General features: G+C 35.4%; 2 protein-coding genes across 2 annotated transcripts in view; one reads left to right on the plus strand and one right to left on the minus strand.

The window, feature by feature from the left end:
* Nucleotides 1-3,066, minus strand: part of LOC124147897 (hyphally regulated cell wall protein 1-like) — a 36,388-nt gene extending 33,322 nt beyond the window's left edge. The window contains exon 1 of the mRNA XM_046518740.2: nucleotides 2,927-3,066. The gene's annotated coding sequence lies outside the window, so the exon portion shown is untranslated. The remainder of the gene's footprint in view (nucleotides 1-2,926) is intronic.
* A 2,274-nt stretch (nucleotides 3,067-5,340) lies between these two features.
* LOC124147898 (PAS domain-containing serine/threonine-protein kinase-like) overlaps nucleotides 5,341-14,899 on the plus strand; it is a 41,192-nt gene continuing 31,633 nt past the window's right edge. Inside the window, exons 1-2 of the mRNA XM_046518743.2 lie at nucleotides 5,341-5,397; nucleotides 11,319-11,448. Coding sequence (XP_046374699.2) covers nucleotides 5,378-5,397; nucleotides 11,319-11,448 — 150 coding nt within the window. The 5' untranslated portion in view covers nucleotides 5,341-5,377. The remainder of the gene's footprint in view (nucleotides 5,398-11,318; nucleotides 11,449-14,899) is intronic.

Raw genomic sequence — 14,899 nt, forward strand, 5'->3', positions numbered from 1 at the left:
GGCTAGGAGTCAGCAGTCATATTAATTTGGAGACACATTAATTTCAAGATTTAAAGCATGCATATGATTGTAGAGGTTGAAAATGGAATGACTGGTTGGTTGGTTGGTTGGTTTTTAAACGCCATACTCAGCAATATTCCAGTTATATGACGGTGGTCTCTCAATAATCAAGCCTGGACCAGACAATCCAGTCTTTAATATCATGAGCGCCAGGCAGGAAAACAACAAGTACCATCTTTTAACATCTTTTGGTATGACGCGACAGGGGATCAAACCCGGACCTTCAGCTCTAAGGCAAACGCTCAACTACTTTGACATGCATCAAACAAGTCAGAGAGCCTTACAAGGGCTCGAAATTAGAAAATAAGCAGGTGTGCCCAAGGGCACTGGACCTGTTTTTCAGGTGTGCCAATTTTAATTTAGGTTTGCCTTGTCTATATTACCCAGTAATAATAACAAAAGGCAGCTTATCCATTATCTCAAAATTTTAAATGACATAATTAAAGGTTGCTGCTTACTAAAACCCTTGAACCATAAAGAATTGTTATTAAGTTTATTATCTCATCACATATTAACCCAGACCAGTGGGAATGCATGGTGGTGGTTTATATTTAGATAATTTGGGCTTTGGTTCATTTGTACTATCATTGACTATCATCATGATGAAATGTAAGTCATGTCCGCTTATAATTTTTGCTTCTCAGAGATTTTTTTCACTTTCAACATGTTCAATGTTGGTAATTACTCTTGGCAATATAGTTACAGCAGTAGGCTTCAAGAAATAAAAATTAGTGGAGTACATTCAAATGTATTTCGTGCAGTCTTTAATATCTTGTCAAAAGTCTGTAAGATACACATGATACAGTCAAAGGAAATCACCAAATATTGCCAATTGTATTTACACCAGGAAATCATTTAAAAATTGTAGGAGTAGAAGGAGTAAGTATATACCGTATTCGACGTAATAAGCGCCCTGCTCTAATAAGCGCCCACGGCGATATTTGCCAATATATTGGCTAGTGAACAATCTCAATTAGCACCCCTTCCAATTGGTTTACGTACACAAGACTTATTCATTTGTGTATAATACGCACTCGTATGTTATATGCACCCTTAATTATGGGCAATTAAATCCTGGAAAAATATATCTGTCGTATATAAACATTTCAGGCTGTCAGCATAAACCACGAAATTTACGATCTTTCAACTCAAAATAATATTCTAATAAGAGCCCCCTATTTCTAATTTTGAGAGCGCCCTGGGCGCTTATTACGTTGAATACAGTACTCCAAAACGTAGTGTTCCTCATAGTAAAGAAGATGACATCCATATATTCTCTTCCTTATTGCCTTTACAGTATTAAAAGTGTTATCCATAATTTGTGTCTACTTAGTCATCCATCAACTTCTAAGTAATGCCTATCAACATGATCAAACAATTCATATGTACAAATGTTTAGTGTAACGGACAGTACAATAACAATAGTACAAAATCACATCTCGTTATCTTTCATCACAACATTTGCATATGTCTTGTTCACCTGAGTAGAGTAAGTGAGTAAGTGAGTGAGTTGGGTTTAACGCCGCTTTTAACAGTATTCCAGTTATATCATGGCGTGTCAGCTTAATGTGGGAGGAAAGCCCAAAGTGATGCAGGTCTCAGACGTTTACCACTTTGGTGAAACCTACGAGCATGTGTATTCACCTGAGTAGAAGTGAAACAATATGAGTTTTGGCTGTGAACTGTGCACCATGTACACAATAAAGCATATTTTCTGTAAACTGGACTCCCCAAATGGGTGAGCATAATTATACTCATGTGCATATCACACACAAGATAATATGGTAATTTTATTATTCCTCACAAACTCAAACATTTTAAATTTGACTAATCAATTAAAATGGAAAATAATCGATCACAGATTTCAACATATTCCTTGAGATCAGTCCTTGAAATCAAACCATCATTGATGAAATTAATTATTAGAACAACACACACTTGATCATGTTGACGTAGGTAGATCTGGTAATACTGGGATTTTATCCTTTGTATGTTGTGTTTATTATCTAATGTAACACAATAATATACCAGTTATATGATGACAGCCTGAATATGATCAAGTCTGGACCACACAAACCAGTGATTGATGTTATGAACAATCTCCCATGGTACCAGAAATGATGACATACAATCAACTGACCACCCCATCCATTTAGTTGCCTCTTATGACAGCATAGTCACAAATAGTCACATTTTTTTAAAGTTTTGAAATTTGGCAATCCTTACAAAAATACCAACATTTTCCATGTTTTTCCATTTGTACTAAATTGAAACGTGCTGACAGATCAAAGATCATAAGCGGAGTGAATCATTGAATCTTACCCATAACCAGCAGATCATGGCAGAATAAAGGGATGCAACTCTGCACAGAACGATGGAACACCTTAGACCAATGGACTTATCTTTGTACTGTTAAGTGTTGTACATTGAAATACAAACTTGCAAACATTTCAAGGGTAATATTCACTAATATTCATAGGACCATATCATCTGTTAACTGTAGATAGTGCTGCTAAATTAATATCCACTCAATAAACCTTAACCCAAACCTGACTTCCTTCACATGGACTGGTATTATTAAATGGTTAACACCTGTTATCATGGTGTGACGAAAGTCCATGTTGTCCATATAAAAAATAGAAAATACTTACCTGTCCTGATATATATGAAGTGAACATAAGGTAATTGATTCTTGTCCATATCTACGTAACATATTTGTATTACAGATTATGATGAAATTGTCTTTATGTAGGCTTATCAATCTATAGATTATGCGCACGAAAACCGAGCGCCTGTTACAGTTTCATTTCACAATAAAGATGCCACTGCATGTTCTTCTATAAACACAAAATACAACGGTTCTTACCTATTTCATGCCCATGATTCCTATAAAGTTTAGCAGTTTCTGTGGAACCATGCCATTTTGTTTCATGTACTCATGTGTTACTCAATAATTTGTGTTCCACCACAATGTAATAAAAACATGCAAGTATATGACGGCAGATGCCGAACTGGCACGCGCAAAATAGAGAACATATCGGGAAATCCCCTGTGGAAGTGTCGGGGGAATAGAGGGGAAAATAAATGGCATTTTATTGACACCATTAAAATTGTTTCTATTCCTTATGTGACAAAAACAGTTCCCGGGTTGTTTTTTTCTCTGCGGGTCATCTTTTAATAAATGTATTTGTGCGATGGTTTAGTGTTCTGAGAACAATGTTCTAGGTCATGGAATTGCATGATACATCTTTATTGAAATGTCTTTTAAAATTTGCCCAGACTTTTTTAATGACTTAATTATCCGCCGACTCGCAAAAATTAAAATGTGGAAAGATTATGAAAAGCGTTTTTTTTTATTCCGCCGTCCAGAAATAAGTAAAATGGGTTTCTTTTGATTTTTTAAATCAAATCTTTTATAATCGCTATCAGTGTATCTGTGATATTTTTTAAATAGTATTATACTATAATTAAAAAATGTTGAAATTGTATTTTTAAAAACTTCAAAACACAACGAATTATGACGAATTGCGACAGTGCCGTGTATATAACGGAATGGGTCAGACCCTGTGCAGATCCGAGTTATAACTAACGGAATTGGGTGGTCATGCTCGCTGACTCGGTTGATGCATGTCATCGTTTACCAGTTGTGTAGATCGATGCTCGTGATATCAATCACGGGATTGTCTAAACTCGATTATTAACAGACGGCCTGGAATATTGCTGCGTGCGGCGTTAAACAACAAATAATGTTAACACGAAAACCTCGATGTGAGCCACCAACATGTACGGCACAGATCGGGAATTTTAACTATAAGTAGACCAAATATGGCATGCATTTCATGTACCTTCTATTCAATTTTCCATAAGTACCATATTTAATTACACATGATTAAGTTCCATGGTCATTTACAGAAAACTATTACCCCGTGGGATAACGGAAGGGGGTAGCTGTACGTCTAAACCTGATTCTTTATATAGAAAATAGACCAAAAAATAATAATCTGGCCTTATGTCAACACGATTTGGGCACCCACCACTCAAATTTAACAGATAAATATTTCTCAAACAGACATGTAAACAAACTTAGCATTTTTTCATGCCCAAGTAATATCGTACACAATATATTTGTGAACAAATTATTAATATATTGTCTACGTGGACTCTTTCTTGTAAACTTTGGCTTATATATCCATTTTATCAAAGAAAGCATACACATCAATATTGACCTGTACATATTGTATTTACTGTTTCAAACACTTTAGTAGTACTATAAGTAAATTATACTCAGTTCATTTATTGCTTAGTTAAGCTAATATGTTATTGTTAACAATGTCTGCAATTTGTCCTCCTATATATGGCTATTTCGTAAGCCCTGACAGAGTTATCATATAATCATCGATATAATTATAAGAACATGGAAGATTACGTAACAGCTTCGGTAAGCAACCTATACTTGAGAAGTGTCCCAAGAGACCATAACCCAGTTCATTCACTCTGTTCAACGGATTGTACCGTGTGTTGAATGATGATATTACCCGTTTGTACTCATTTGTTGACCCATGAAGAATAGGTCTTCAGCAACCCATGCTTGCCGTAAAAGGCGACTATGCTTGTCGTAAGAGGCGACTAACGGGATCAGGTGGTCAGGCTCGCTGACTTGGTTGATGCATGTCATCGTATCCCAATTGCGTGGATCGATGCTTATGATGTCAATCACTGGATTGTCTGGTCCAGACTCGATTATTTACAGACCACCGTCATATAACTGGAATATTGCTGAGTGCGGCGTGAAATAAAAAAATAAATAAAAAAATTATAAACAACATATTTACTTTGTTTTGTGTTCTTGCTTTTGTGTCGAACCCAGGGGTTATAGCTAAAGCGCTTCTACTTGACAAGTCAAGTCCTTAAGTAAAATTAACCACAAAGATATTCCCCGCCCATAAATCGTGTATGCCATTCCAAATCGTTTCAAACTACCAGCGATGAGTAACATAACCCAGAAAATAAATGGTTGGCACATGTACCATTTCGAGCAGTGTTCTGCATTCAAATACCATTTGGCTTGAAACCGAAATCATTCGCCAAAATAAACCTGTTTTAGCAACGGAGGGAGGCTTCCTTATTTTGGCATATATGTGGTATTGTTTTAGCATTATGGATATATCTATATCAACTATCGCCCGTGTAATATTAACATGCCACGTTTGTCAAATTATCTAGATGAAATATTTCAAACAAAGAGAGTGTCCGAACTGGAATCAGTCACAATGCAAAATAAGATCAATAACTGTTGCGCACGCACCTTCACGAAGTAATGGCGGACAACTTGAAAAGGTAAAATATTTGAATCTTTGCACCACGATCGGTATTCGGATTCGACATGCACAGATTTTGCATAAAAGATGATTCTATTTATATGAATCCCATAATAATATTATTATTTTATTTTGTTTGTAGCAGTTTTAGCAGTAATGAATAAATTGATATATTTTGGGGGGTTTGAGTGTCAAAAATAACCTGAGAGTGAGACTGAGACGTCACGTCAATGATTGAGAAGTTACTCAACTTACTTACTGTTCAGCCTAGTTTATAAATTGAATTGAAACTTGAATTGATTACATGTTATTCAGGTCACGGCCCAGGTCACATTCATTCCATTATACAATATTCTGTCAAGTTTGAACACTAGGCACGACATTCGATAGTGACAGAATGTTTACATGCTGAAAGAGAAATGAGATGACAGCAGATTGGAGAGTGAGGCTCAGTGACCCCTTATGTTACTCCATGGAGCTGCTACGTCAACTCCTGCACATAAGTGTCTGATCTGTATGTATACATTTCTGCCTTATCGTATGTGAGAGGATTGCCAGAAATATCAGAAAGTACCTCGAAATAGGGAATATTTGCATTTTATAATAAAAAGCTGTTTATGGAGGTGTTTTCGATTTGACACTCAATCATGGTTCACACATCTCAAAGAGGGTCTTGCAACAAATTGTCCCAAGCATATTCCATCACAATTATTGCAGAATAACAGTCATAAATTCAAGAAAATGTGTACAAAATCGTTTGAAAATTTCAAATTTTACTAATAGTTCTCTTGTCATGTTACGATAAGTATTATCATGATTTTGGTAAGTGACATTAGCATGACTTCATTAGTATTTCCTCATTGGTGGAAGTCTACCTGGATACAAATCACAAACACACCTTTCCATATCACTGTACTTCATAAATTAAACAGTGACTCTAAGAAGTATGTTCAAAAGGATTTTTCTGGACCTGCTTTGAGGCCGATATTTATGAGTCTGCATCAAATGTCAGTAAAATTTGTTGCTTTTGTTATAAAATATTGATTTATTTCCTAAGTGAAAGATGGGTCATTCTCAAAAATGAATGAAGAAAAGCTGTCCCAAAATTTGGAAAACATTTGGCACATTTTATGAGCACTCTTTTGTGACTCACCTCACCTCCAGGATTTTTTAAAATCAGATCTGTATCTCGCCTCCATAATACTCCCCCTATGTGAAAAGACAGGAAGCACAAATGGCATGCTACCAAAAAGAGTGGAATGATGAGTACAAAGCGAGGGTACAATTAAAACATCTTCTGTCCGGTAACATGAAGGACAATTCTAATACAGTAAACTACGTTTAAAACAAACTCAAAGAGACCATTAATTTTAGTTTGCTATAACCATAGTTCGGATATATACACAAATGGCCGGGACCAGAAAATATGTTTGTTATATCCATCAGCATGTTCGCTATAAACCTAGTTTACTGTATTTGATAATTGAAAAAAAAGCAAAAACAGCCATAATTGTCTGTGTTATATGCTATTTAATATGATTAAATAAACATTCAATTCTATTTTCAATTTAATGGGGGTGAAATTACAAAAGGGATGTTTCTTCTCACAAATTGCTATCAAGGACAAGTCCCTGGTGAATTCTGTGATCGCAAAATGGCCAAACATTTAACATAGAATATAGACATACAAAAAATGAATCTTACATGCTTACAACAAAACTAAATTTAATATACATTTGTATATCAGTTCTCACAGTCTCACTTTTTTAAAGTTTTAAATGTTGTTGTGGTCATGCATGTCACCGATCCCAATTGCGTGGATCGATGCTCATGATACTAATCCCTAGATTTTCTGGTCCAGACTCGATTACTTACAGACCGCCATCATATAGCTGGAATATTGCTGAGTGCGGTGTTAAACAACAAACAAACATTACAACTACATAAACTGTTTGCATCTAACCATAAATAAATATTAGACACTATACATATGTATTTGCATAATTTTATTTCTTGAAATGTCTAAATGCAAGAGATTATAAATTGAGTTTTTACTCATGTTTTAGGGGGAAATGGTTATGCTTTTGCCACAGAATTTTGTTAATTTTACTGCAGAATTTTGATAATGTTACAGCAGTATTTATCTGGGAATCTTGTATTCCATTGACATGCACCTCTATACATATGTGTGCATATTTGCATACGTGTGTAAAAATACACAAGTGAGTAAACTTTACGTGTTTACTCGTGTGTGTGTATTTACACCAGGAGCACATTTGCATCATGTCTAGAGCAGGTGCAAATGTAAATGTAAATTTGCACTGTATGTACCATATTCAATCGTAATAAGCGCCTAGGGCGCTCTCAAAATTAGAAATAGGGGGCTCTTATTAGAATATTATTTTGGTGGGAAAAAACAGAATTGAAAGATAAATTTCGTGGTTTATGCTGACTGTCTGTTTATATACGACAGATATATTTTTCCAGAATTTAATTGCCAATAATTAAGGGTGCATATAACACACGAGTGCGTATTATACACAAATAAATATGTCTTGTGTACATTGATCAATCGGAAGGGATGCTAATTGGGATCGTCCACTTGCCAATATATTAGCAAATATCGCCGTGGGCGCTTATTAGAGCAGGGCGCTTATTACGTCGAATACGGTATATATTGTAATGTGAATGTTTATGTCAGAGGATGATCAAATTAATATATCTATTGATTTGCCAACACCAAACAAATTGTCAACAGTTCTGTATTCTGAAGTTGACGCTATGCAGCAGTACCAACTTAATGTGGACATCCAGAGCTGTGCAGATTTTGTTTTCCGTGGGTTTTAAGGAGTCAAAACTTTGTGTAAAAATTAAATCAAACACATGTTGCTTCAAGCGAAAATTTTCGGTGAAGTAACTCTCTTCTCATTCAATTTTGATTGGTAAACATCCTATTTTATGTTAAAAGTGGTGAAAAAAATGATGAATATATGTGCCTTACACCATTTACATACTTTATTTACACACCTAAGTTGATTTTTGTGTGAACGCATAGTACATTCAGTCATTCACATATACACACGTATGTATAGTTACACATGTAATGATGTATAAAATTACTTACGTTAGTAAATGTTGTGCATGTGAACGGGTAATAAGGGTACTATTTCTCCTTTGAAAAACCCATTTTAGACAGTCATGGCTCACATTTTCCTTTTGAAATATGTGGAGAAAGTGTGGTTCTATTCAATTTATTCAAGTTAAAAAAAAAGAAAGAAGTTTTTATTTGTTACTTGGTAGCAACAAATGCACAAGAGTTCTGAGAATGACCAAGGTTGGGATATATTTCATAATTTGTCAAAAAGAGTGTTTTGTTTTCGATGTTGGTAAAACATGCCATAAGTCTAAGATGTGACACAAAGGGGGTTGTACTGGTTTGAGGATATGTAAGAACATTATATTCTCACTCACTCACTCACTCACTCACTCACTCACTCACTCACTCACTCACTCAAAGCATAATATGATTGTGCTACAAACTGACTGACCACCCTTACAATAATTTCATTTCCTGACATGTTTTTTATTATCTCTTAAGATGCTTAAGACATGTAAGTTATGTCAAACTTACGTCAACATTTTGCAGAGCTACAGATAAGCAACGTATTTGCATAAAATACCCCCCCCCCCCCAAATATTCTAAATCCAATTGCTTTCAATTAACTTGCGTACAGAAATGCATGCATTAAAGGAAAAACTCAAATGTATGAAAACAGTTTGTGTAAATACCCAATGAAGCTTTTTCAGCATGCGTGCAAAGGTGCTAATTTCCGAAACACAATTACGAGCTAATTTACATATTTAGAACAGTTAAATACATCTAAAACATTATTTCATTTTTTTACAATCTTAAAATGTTCACTAATTTGGGGAAAAAACCAATTTATTGCTACACTAGCTCGTGAAACTAGGCCCAATAGGCTAACAAATTATTTCAACTGTTTAATGACGAGTTACATGGTCAAGCTGATTTATACCTGCATGCCCACAATGAATACTCTTATCTGAAACCTTTGTATTTCTGTTTATATATTGAAGTAGTGATTAGACTGAAAAAAACCTATGACCTCCATATTCTCAAGAACTTGACATTCAGTAAATAAATGCTTATTTACAAAACTTGGAATGCCTTTATCAAGGTTTCCAGCTGAATAGACTGTAGACATGTTTGAGGTCAAGGTCACCAGAATTTGAATGAAAATTGTTGTTATATTTGGCATTTTTCAAGGCTGGTGGCTAAAGTTTCAGTTTGTTTCATTTCTTGCATCATGTGTAGGGGCCCAGGGTTGCCCAGTCGTCAAAGGCTCGAAAGGTGCTTCAAGGCTCTACACAGTTGTGTCCCCTTAGGCTTGCCTAAACCTATGCTAGTGGTTCAATTCAAGATTTGCTCTGATATGTTTCTAGGCTTGTCAGCACCATACCCATGCTTGTTGGTTTCTCCAAAGTGGTAAATGTCAGTGATCAGCAACACTTCTGGCATCCTCCCACATAATGGTGACATGCTGTGATATAACTCAAGTACTGTGCAAAGCTGTGTTAAACCAAACTCACACTCACGTTCATATCATATAATAATTAATACAATTTTACATGTCATTGTCACTTTCTCTGTATGTTGGTTGATATGGATCAAAATATCTAGATAGCATGATAATCATGTACATATTAAATCATCTGTGTATGAACATAATGAATGCTTACCACTAATAACCAGGGCCAGGCTAACTGATAATTGCTGAGTCAGCCAATAACGCTGTCTACAACTTAAAATATGTGTGTGTGTGTGTGTGTTTGCAAAAATTGTAATGTATGGGTCTGTGTGGTATATACATGTGTTTGAAGATAACCCAACTCTGCGATTCCTCAGTAACATGAACTATGTATCTGTCATATTGAACAATCTGAGTCTTCAAGCCCAAACTTGGCCCTTTTAAGTCTTCAAATAATTTCAGTAGATTTTAGTTTTGTTATTATCTAGGGTACATGAAGTATTGTCAGCTGAGATGAACGCTACAGTGAGAAGGTTCTGACCATGCTGAGTGATAGTAAAATGACTCTTTCGTCATCATTTATCCTTTTGCTTTATCATGTTTATTTTCATTTTCATTTCGATATAAACTTGATGAAACTTGAAAAAATTAATAGTATTGGTTCTCAGGCACTGCCCGCATCATCATATATAGTCTGCTGCACTTTTCGTTTTTATTTCCGTTTAAGAACAATGAAATCCTAATACTTAAAAACAATGCGATCCAATATAGCTTGCCATTACTTCCCTTTAATGTTCTCTGCTTTACTGCTCATCTCGTGTTATGGTAATGGCGGCAACTGTTTATTTGGTTACATGCTCGTTTGAAAAAGCAAAAGAAAAAACACTGCCCGCCCGCAATACCGTATATCGCTGTGTATAAGGCTACCTCACGTATAAGACGACCCCCCTGTTCACGCCTTCGAAATCAACCCAAAATCCTATACTCTGTTTATAAAGCGACCTGGAATGAAGCACATCACAAGTGCATGCACAAACCTTATTATATGCAATAAAAATATGTTTATCTTGGGGTGTTTTTTTCTACGATGATTGGTTTCGTGTGTAACTCCAGCACATGTCGCCATGGTGCGACACCAAATTGGTGCCAATATAGCATGCCGTTACTTCCCTTTAATTGTCTCTGCTTACTGCGCATCTCGTGTTATGGTAAAGGCGGCAACTGTTTATTTGGTTACATGCTCGTTTGAAAAATCAACAAAAAAAACACTGCCCGCCCGCACTACCCGTAGTTTTTCAAAAGTCATTGCCTGAGAACCAATTCTTTTATTTTTTTAAGCCATACTGGTCACATGATTCCCTTCTGTATTACGCCTATTGTGATATTTCAGGGTGGCAATGTCCACACCAAAGTCCTCCAAAGGCGGAGGTGTGAGGTGCAGTTTGCCGGATGACCCACACCTACTTTCACCAGATATATTTGGTGATAGACTCCTCAAATCATCCCCTGCCTTACATCAGGTACGTTAACCATCTGTCATGATCTGTTACATGTTATTTATGTATGTTTGTGTTGTTAAATGTTTCTTAACACTATTGCACCATGCCTTTTAGTAGAATGTAGTGTTTGCAAGTGAAGTTATTGGTCTGTTGGTTTACTGGACATACAAGATTTTGTTTGTTTCTGTTGTTTCGTCCATAATTTAAACATGTCATAGTGGTTTTTGCTAACTTTGTGTAGTGTAAAGTGACTATTGTTTCCAGAGAGTGTGATAAGATTGACAAGGTGTTCATACCAAAAAATATTGTAAATTTCATCAGCCATGACAATGTGCTGAAGTTTGCAAACGTAGAGCCAAAGCATCGTATTTGGGAAAATTTGATGTTTTAACTGATGACTTAATGGTATTTTTTGTATGTCAATTCACTTTCAGATAATTAAGTCACAAGTATTTTTTGTAGATTAAATTTTAATCTTACAATATTAACTTGTTCCACTGTTGAACTAATCATGCTTTTTAGATCATGTTTGAGATATTTATGTACTATCTACACAGTTATCTAATTAAATCATTATCATGATTATGTTAAATATTTGTTTTTTTATTTGTAGATCTATAAGAGATTGATATAGACTTTAAGACAGCAACTGCTGTATAATATTATAGCTCTTATCTTGTGACTCGCCTGACTCAGTTCTGTACACAATAAGGTATCAATCTCTTTACTTGTGTTGGTTTTTTAACCACAAGACATAATCTAGAACAGTGATGAATATAACTGACTTCCCAATCAATATCAACATGTTTCATTCCTGAAGTAAGTGGTCAGCCTGTTGTCCTGTTCTTTGAGGTACATGTATAATGATTTGTTGAATTTATTACGTTTCGGTTTAAAATTTTAAATCAGGAGTAGATTTTGTCTGTAATCAATCCATGCAAAACAATTCTGAGAGCTCCCGAGAGCTTGTCAGTAAAGATGTTCTGTATTTGGACATTGCATTTTCCAGCATTAGACAAAGCTGATATCAGTTGTATTTTATTGTCCGGGGATATGTCATTTTCAAATTTTAATATTCCGACAGTATTGTGCAATTATTATAGTTATTGAGTTTAACACGTTTAACAGACTGAAAGAGAGATCTGCATAATGACTGACACAATGAAGAAGTTATGTTGCATATTCTTTACTAAGATTGTGTCAAATACGCAGGTTTTGTGCATCAAGGCAAACCCTGAAATGAACTTCACAACATGTTTTATTGACTTTAATACTTTTATGGGTAAAAATATAGAAATAAGTTAATAGAGACCCCACAACAGGATTCCTACAGTGTTTAAATCTAGGGACCCTTAATCTTTAATTTTTAACACAATGACACTGACCCCTTTACATTCAACATCATTGTAAACAATGCTCCAAACATGCCAAAAATACTCTTTTTTTCCTCTTTCATAGTACTTTTTACACCAATTGTTTTTAACTCATTGGACTGGCTCCATGTTCTAGACATTAGCTCGACGTTCAAAGATGGTACTTGTTGTTACCCAGCCTGGTGCTCAGCATTATGGGGATAAAATAAGGATTGGTCTCCTTGGACTTTCCACATATGAAGGAAAAGACGACCAATATCATGAAAGTTCTTCTTGTGTGATTATGTCATGTGGTGTAATATTCATAATGTTATGAGAAGGTTCAATTATTTCAATAATATTTATTCCTGAACCCAGATTTGAAAATGCACGGTTCAACAAACTTTGACAACAAATATTCAAATTTTTGTTATATTTGGCAAATGGCCACAAAAATCAAATGAAGTTCTGTGCATTTAGACATGAGATAATCTGATAATCAAATAACGCTGTCGTCGTACGGGTTCGAATCTTGAGCACAAAAACACATCTTGTCTTTTTGAGTTACAATTTACTATGCGGTTTCATCGTCTGCAAAAACTTCAAATGCTTGTCCCCACCAATAACAAATGAATATGTCTTAGAGGTTTTAATATTGAAAACCCTATTTTTAACCACAGCCATTTCTGGTTTAAATGTACTGTATTGATCTTAAATTCACTCAAGATGCAGGTTAGACTCAAACATCTCTGACATTGCCACACTAAGGAAGCTGAACTTTGGCATGTATGGGTTACTTTTAGACATGATGACATCACATTTTGTTAAGAGCATAAGGGTTTTCCTGTGTTATTGTGAAACAGTTTTAGAAATTGTATGCAGTAGAAAAAAAATCTTATTAGAAGGAATGCATGAAGCTCAGAGTTATAACTTTGTGTTAAATAAATTTACCGTATTCAACGTAATAAGCGCCCTGCTCTAATAAGCGACCACTGCGATATTTGCTAATATATTGGCTAGTGAACAATCCCAATTGGCACCCTTCCGATTGATCAATGTACACACAACTTATTTATTCATGTATAGTACACACTCGTGTGTTATATGTCTCTTAATTATGGGCAATTAAATTCTGGAAAAATATATCTGTTGTATATAAACATTTCAGGCTGTCAGCATAAACCACGAAATTTACAGTCTTTCAACTGTGTTTATTTTTTCACCAAAATAATATTCTTATAAGAGCCCCCTATTTCTAATTTTGAGAGCGCCCTAGGCGCTTATTACATTGAATACGGTAACCTGTGTATTGCAACAATGTTCTACAGCATGTACAATAGTAGTTCATTCTTGCAGATTTTTAAACATTGTACAGAGCTCCAGATATGCAGCTATTTGCGTAAAATATTCAATCTTTTCATGTTTTTTTTATCAAGGTGCTCACATGATTTGATGCACTTCGCGAAGTAAGACCTGTTATATTACAATATAGATTTTGATTATTCATCAGATAGTCTCATCTTCCCGAGGCAAGAGAGTTAACTGACTTTAAAAGTCCAGTTTCCACCCTTGCCGAACTAGGCTGTAATTCCTGGGGCTCGATCGTAGTGCCACCAGTGGTCATTAGGTGTTATGTCTCTTCTAAGCCTCTCCTTTGGGCAATCAGATTCCACCCCTCGTATCACTTTCATTTGTTTCAAACAAAATGGCGGCGCCCTGTCAAGACGATCTGATCGATAATCAACATCTATGTTGTGATAAAACGTCTCTTACATCGCGAAGTGCATCAAATCACGTGAGCACCTTGATTAAAAACATAAAAAGATTTGGAAAATATCTGTTGACAATGAGTTGGCGGTGCACATGCAATGCAAATACTGCAATCGACCGAAATATGCACGACAGTTTACGAACCGGATTTCAATTTCGTTGCAAGATTTTGATTGGACTATGCATAGACTCGTTAGTCCAGCCAAAATGTAACTCCATAATACCAACCTAGTTCGGCAAGGGTGGAAACTGGACTTTTATAGTCAGTTAACTCTCTTGCATCGGGAAGATGGATAGTCTTGACTGGGTCACGACATTTTGTTGAAAGCAAATGCAAGTGATATGAGAGG

The sequence above is a fragment of the Haliotis rufescens genome, unplaced genomic scaffold, assembly GCF_023055435.1.
Source record: "Haliotis rufescens isolate VD_foot unplaced genomic scaffold, xgHalRufe1.0.p SCAF_1, whole genome shotgun sequence".
NCBI lineage: Eukaryota > Metazoa > Mollusca > Gastropoda > Lepetellida > Haliotidae > Haliotis > Haliotis rufescens.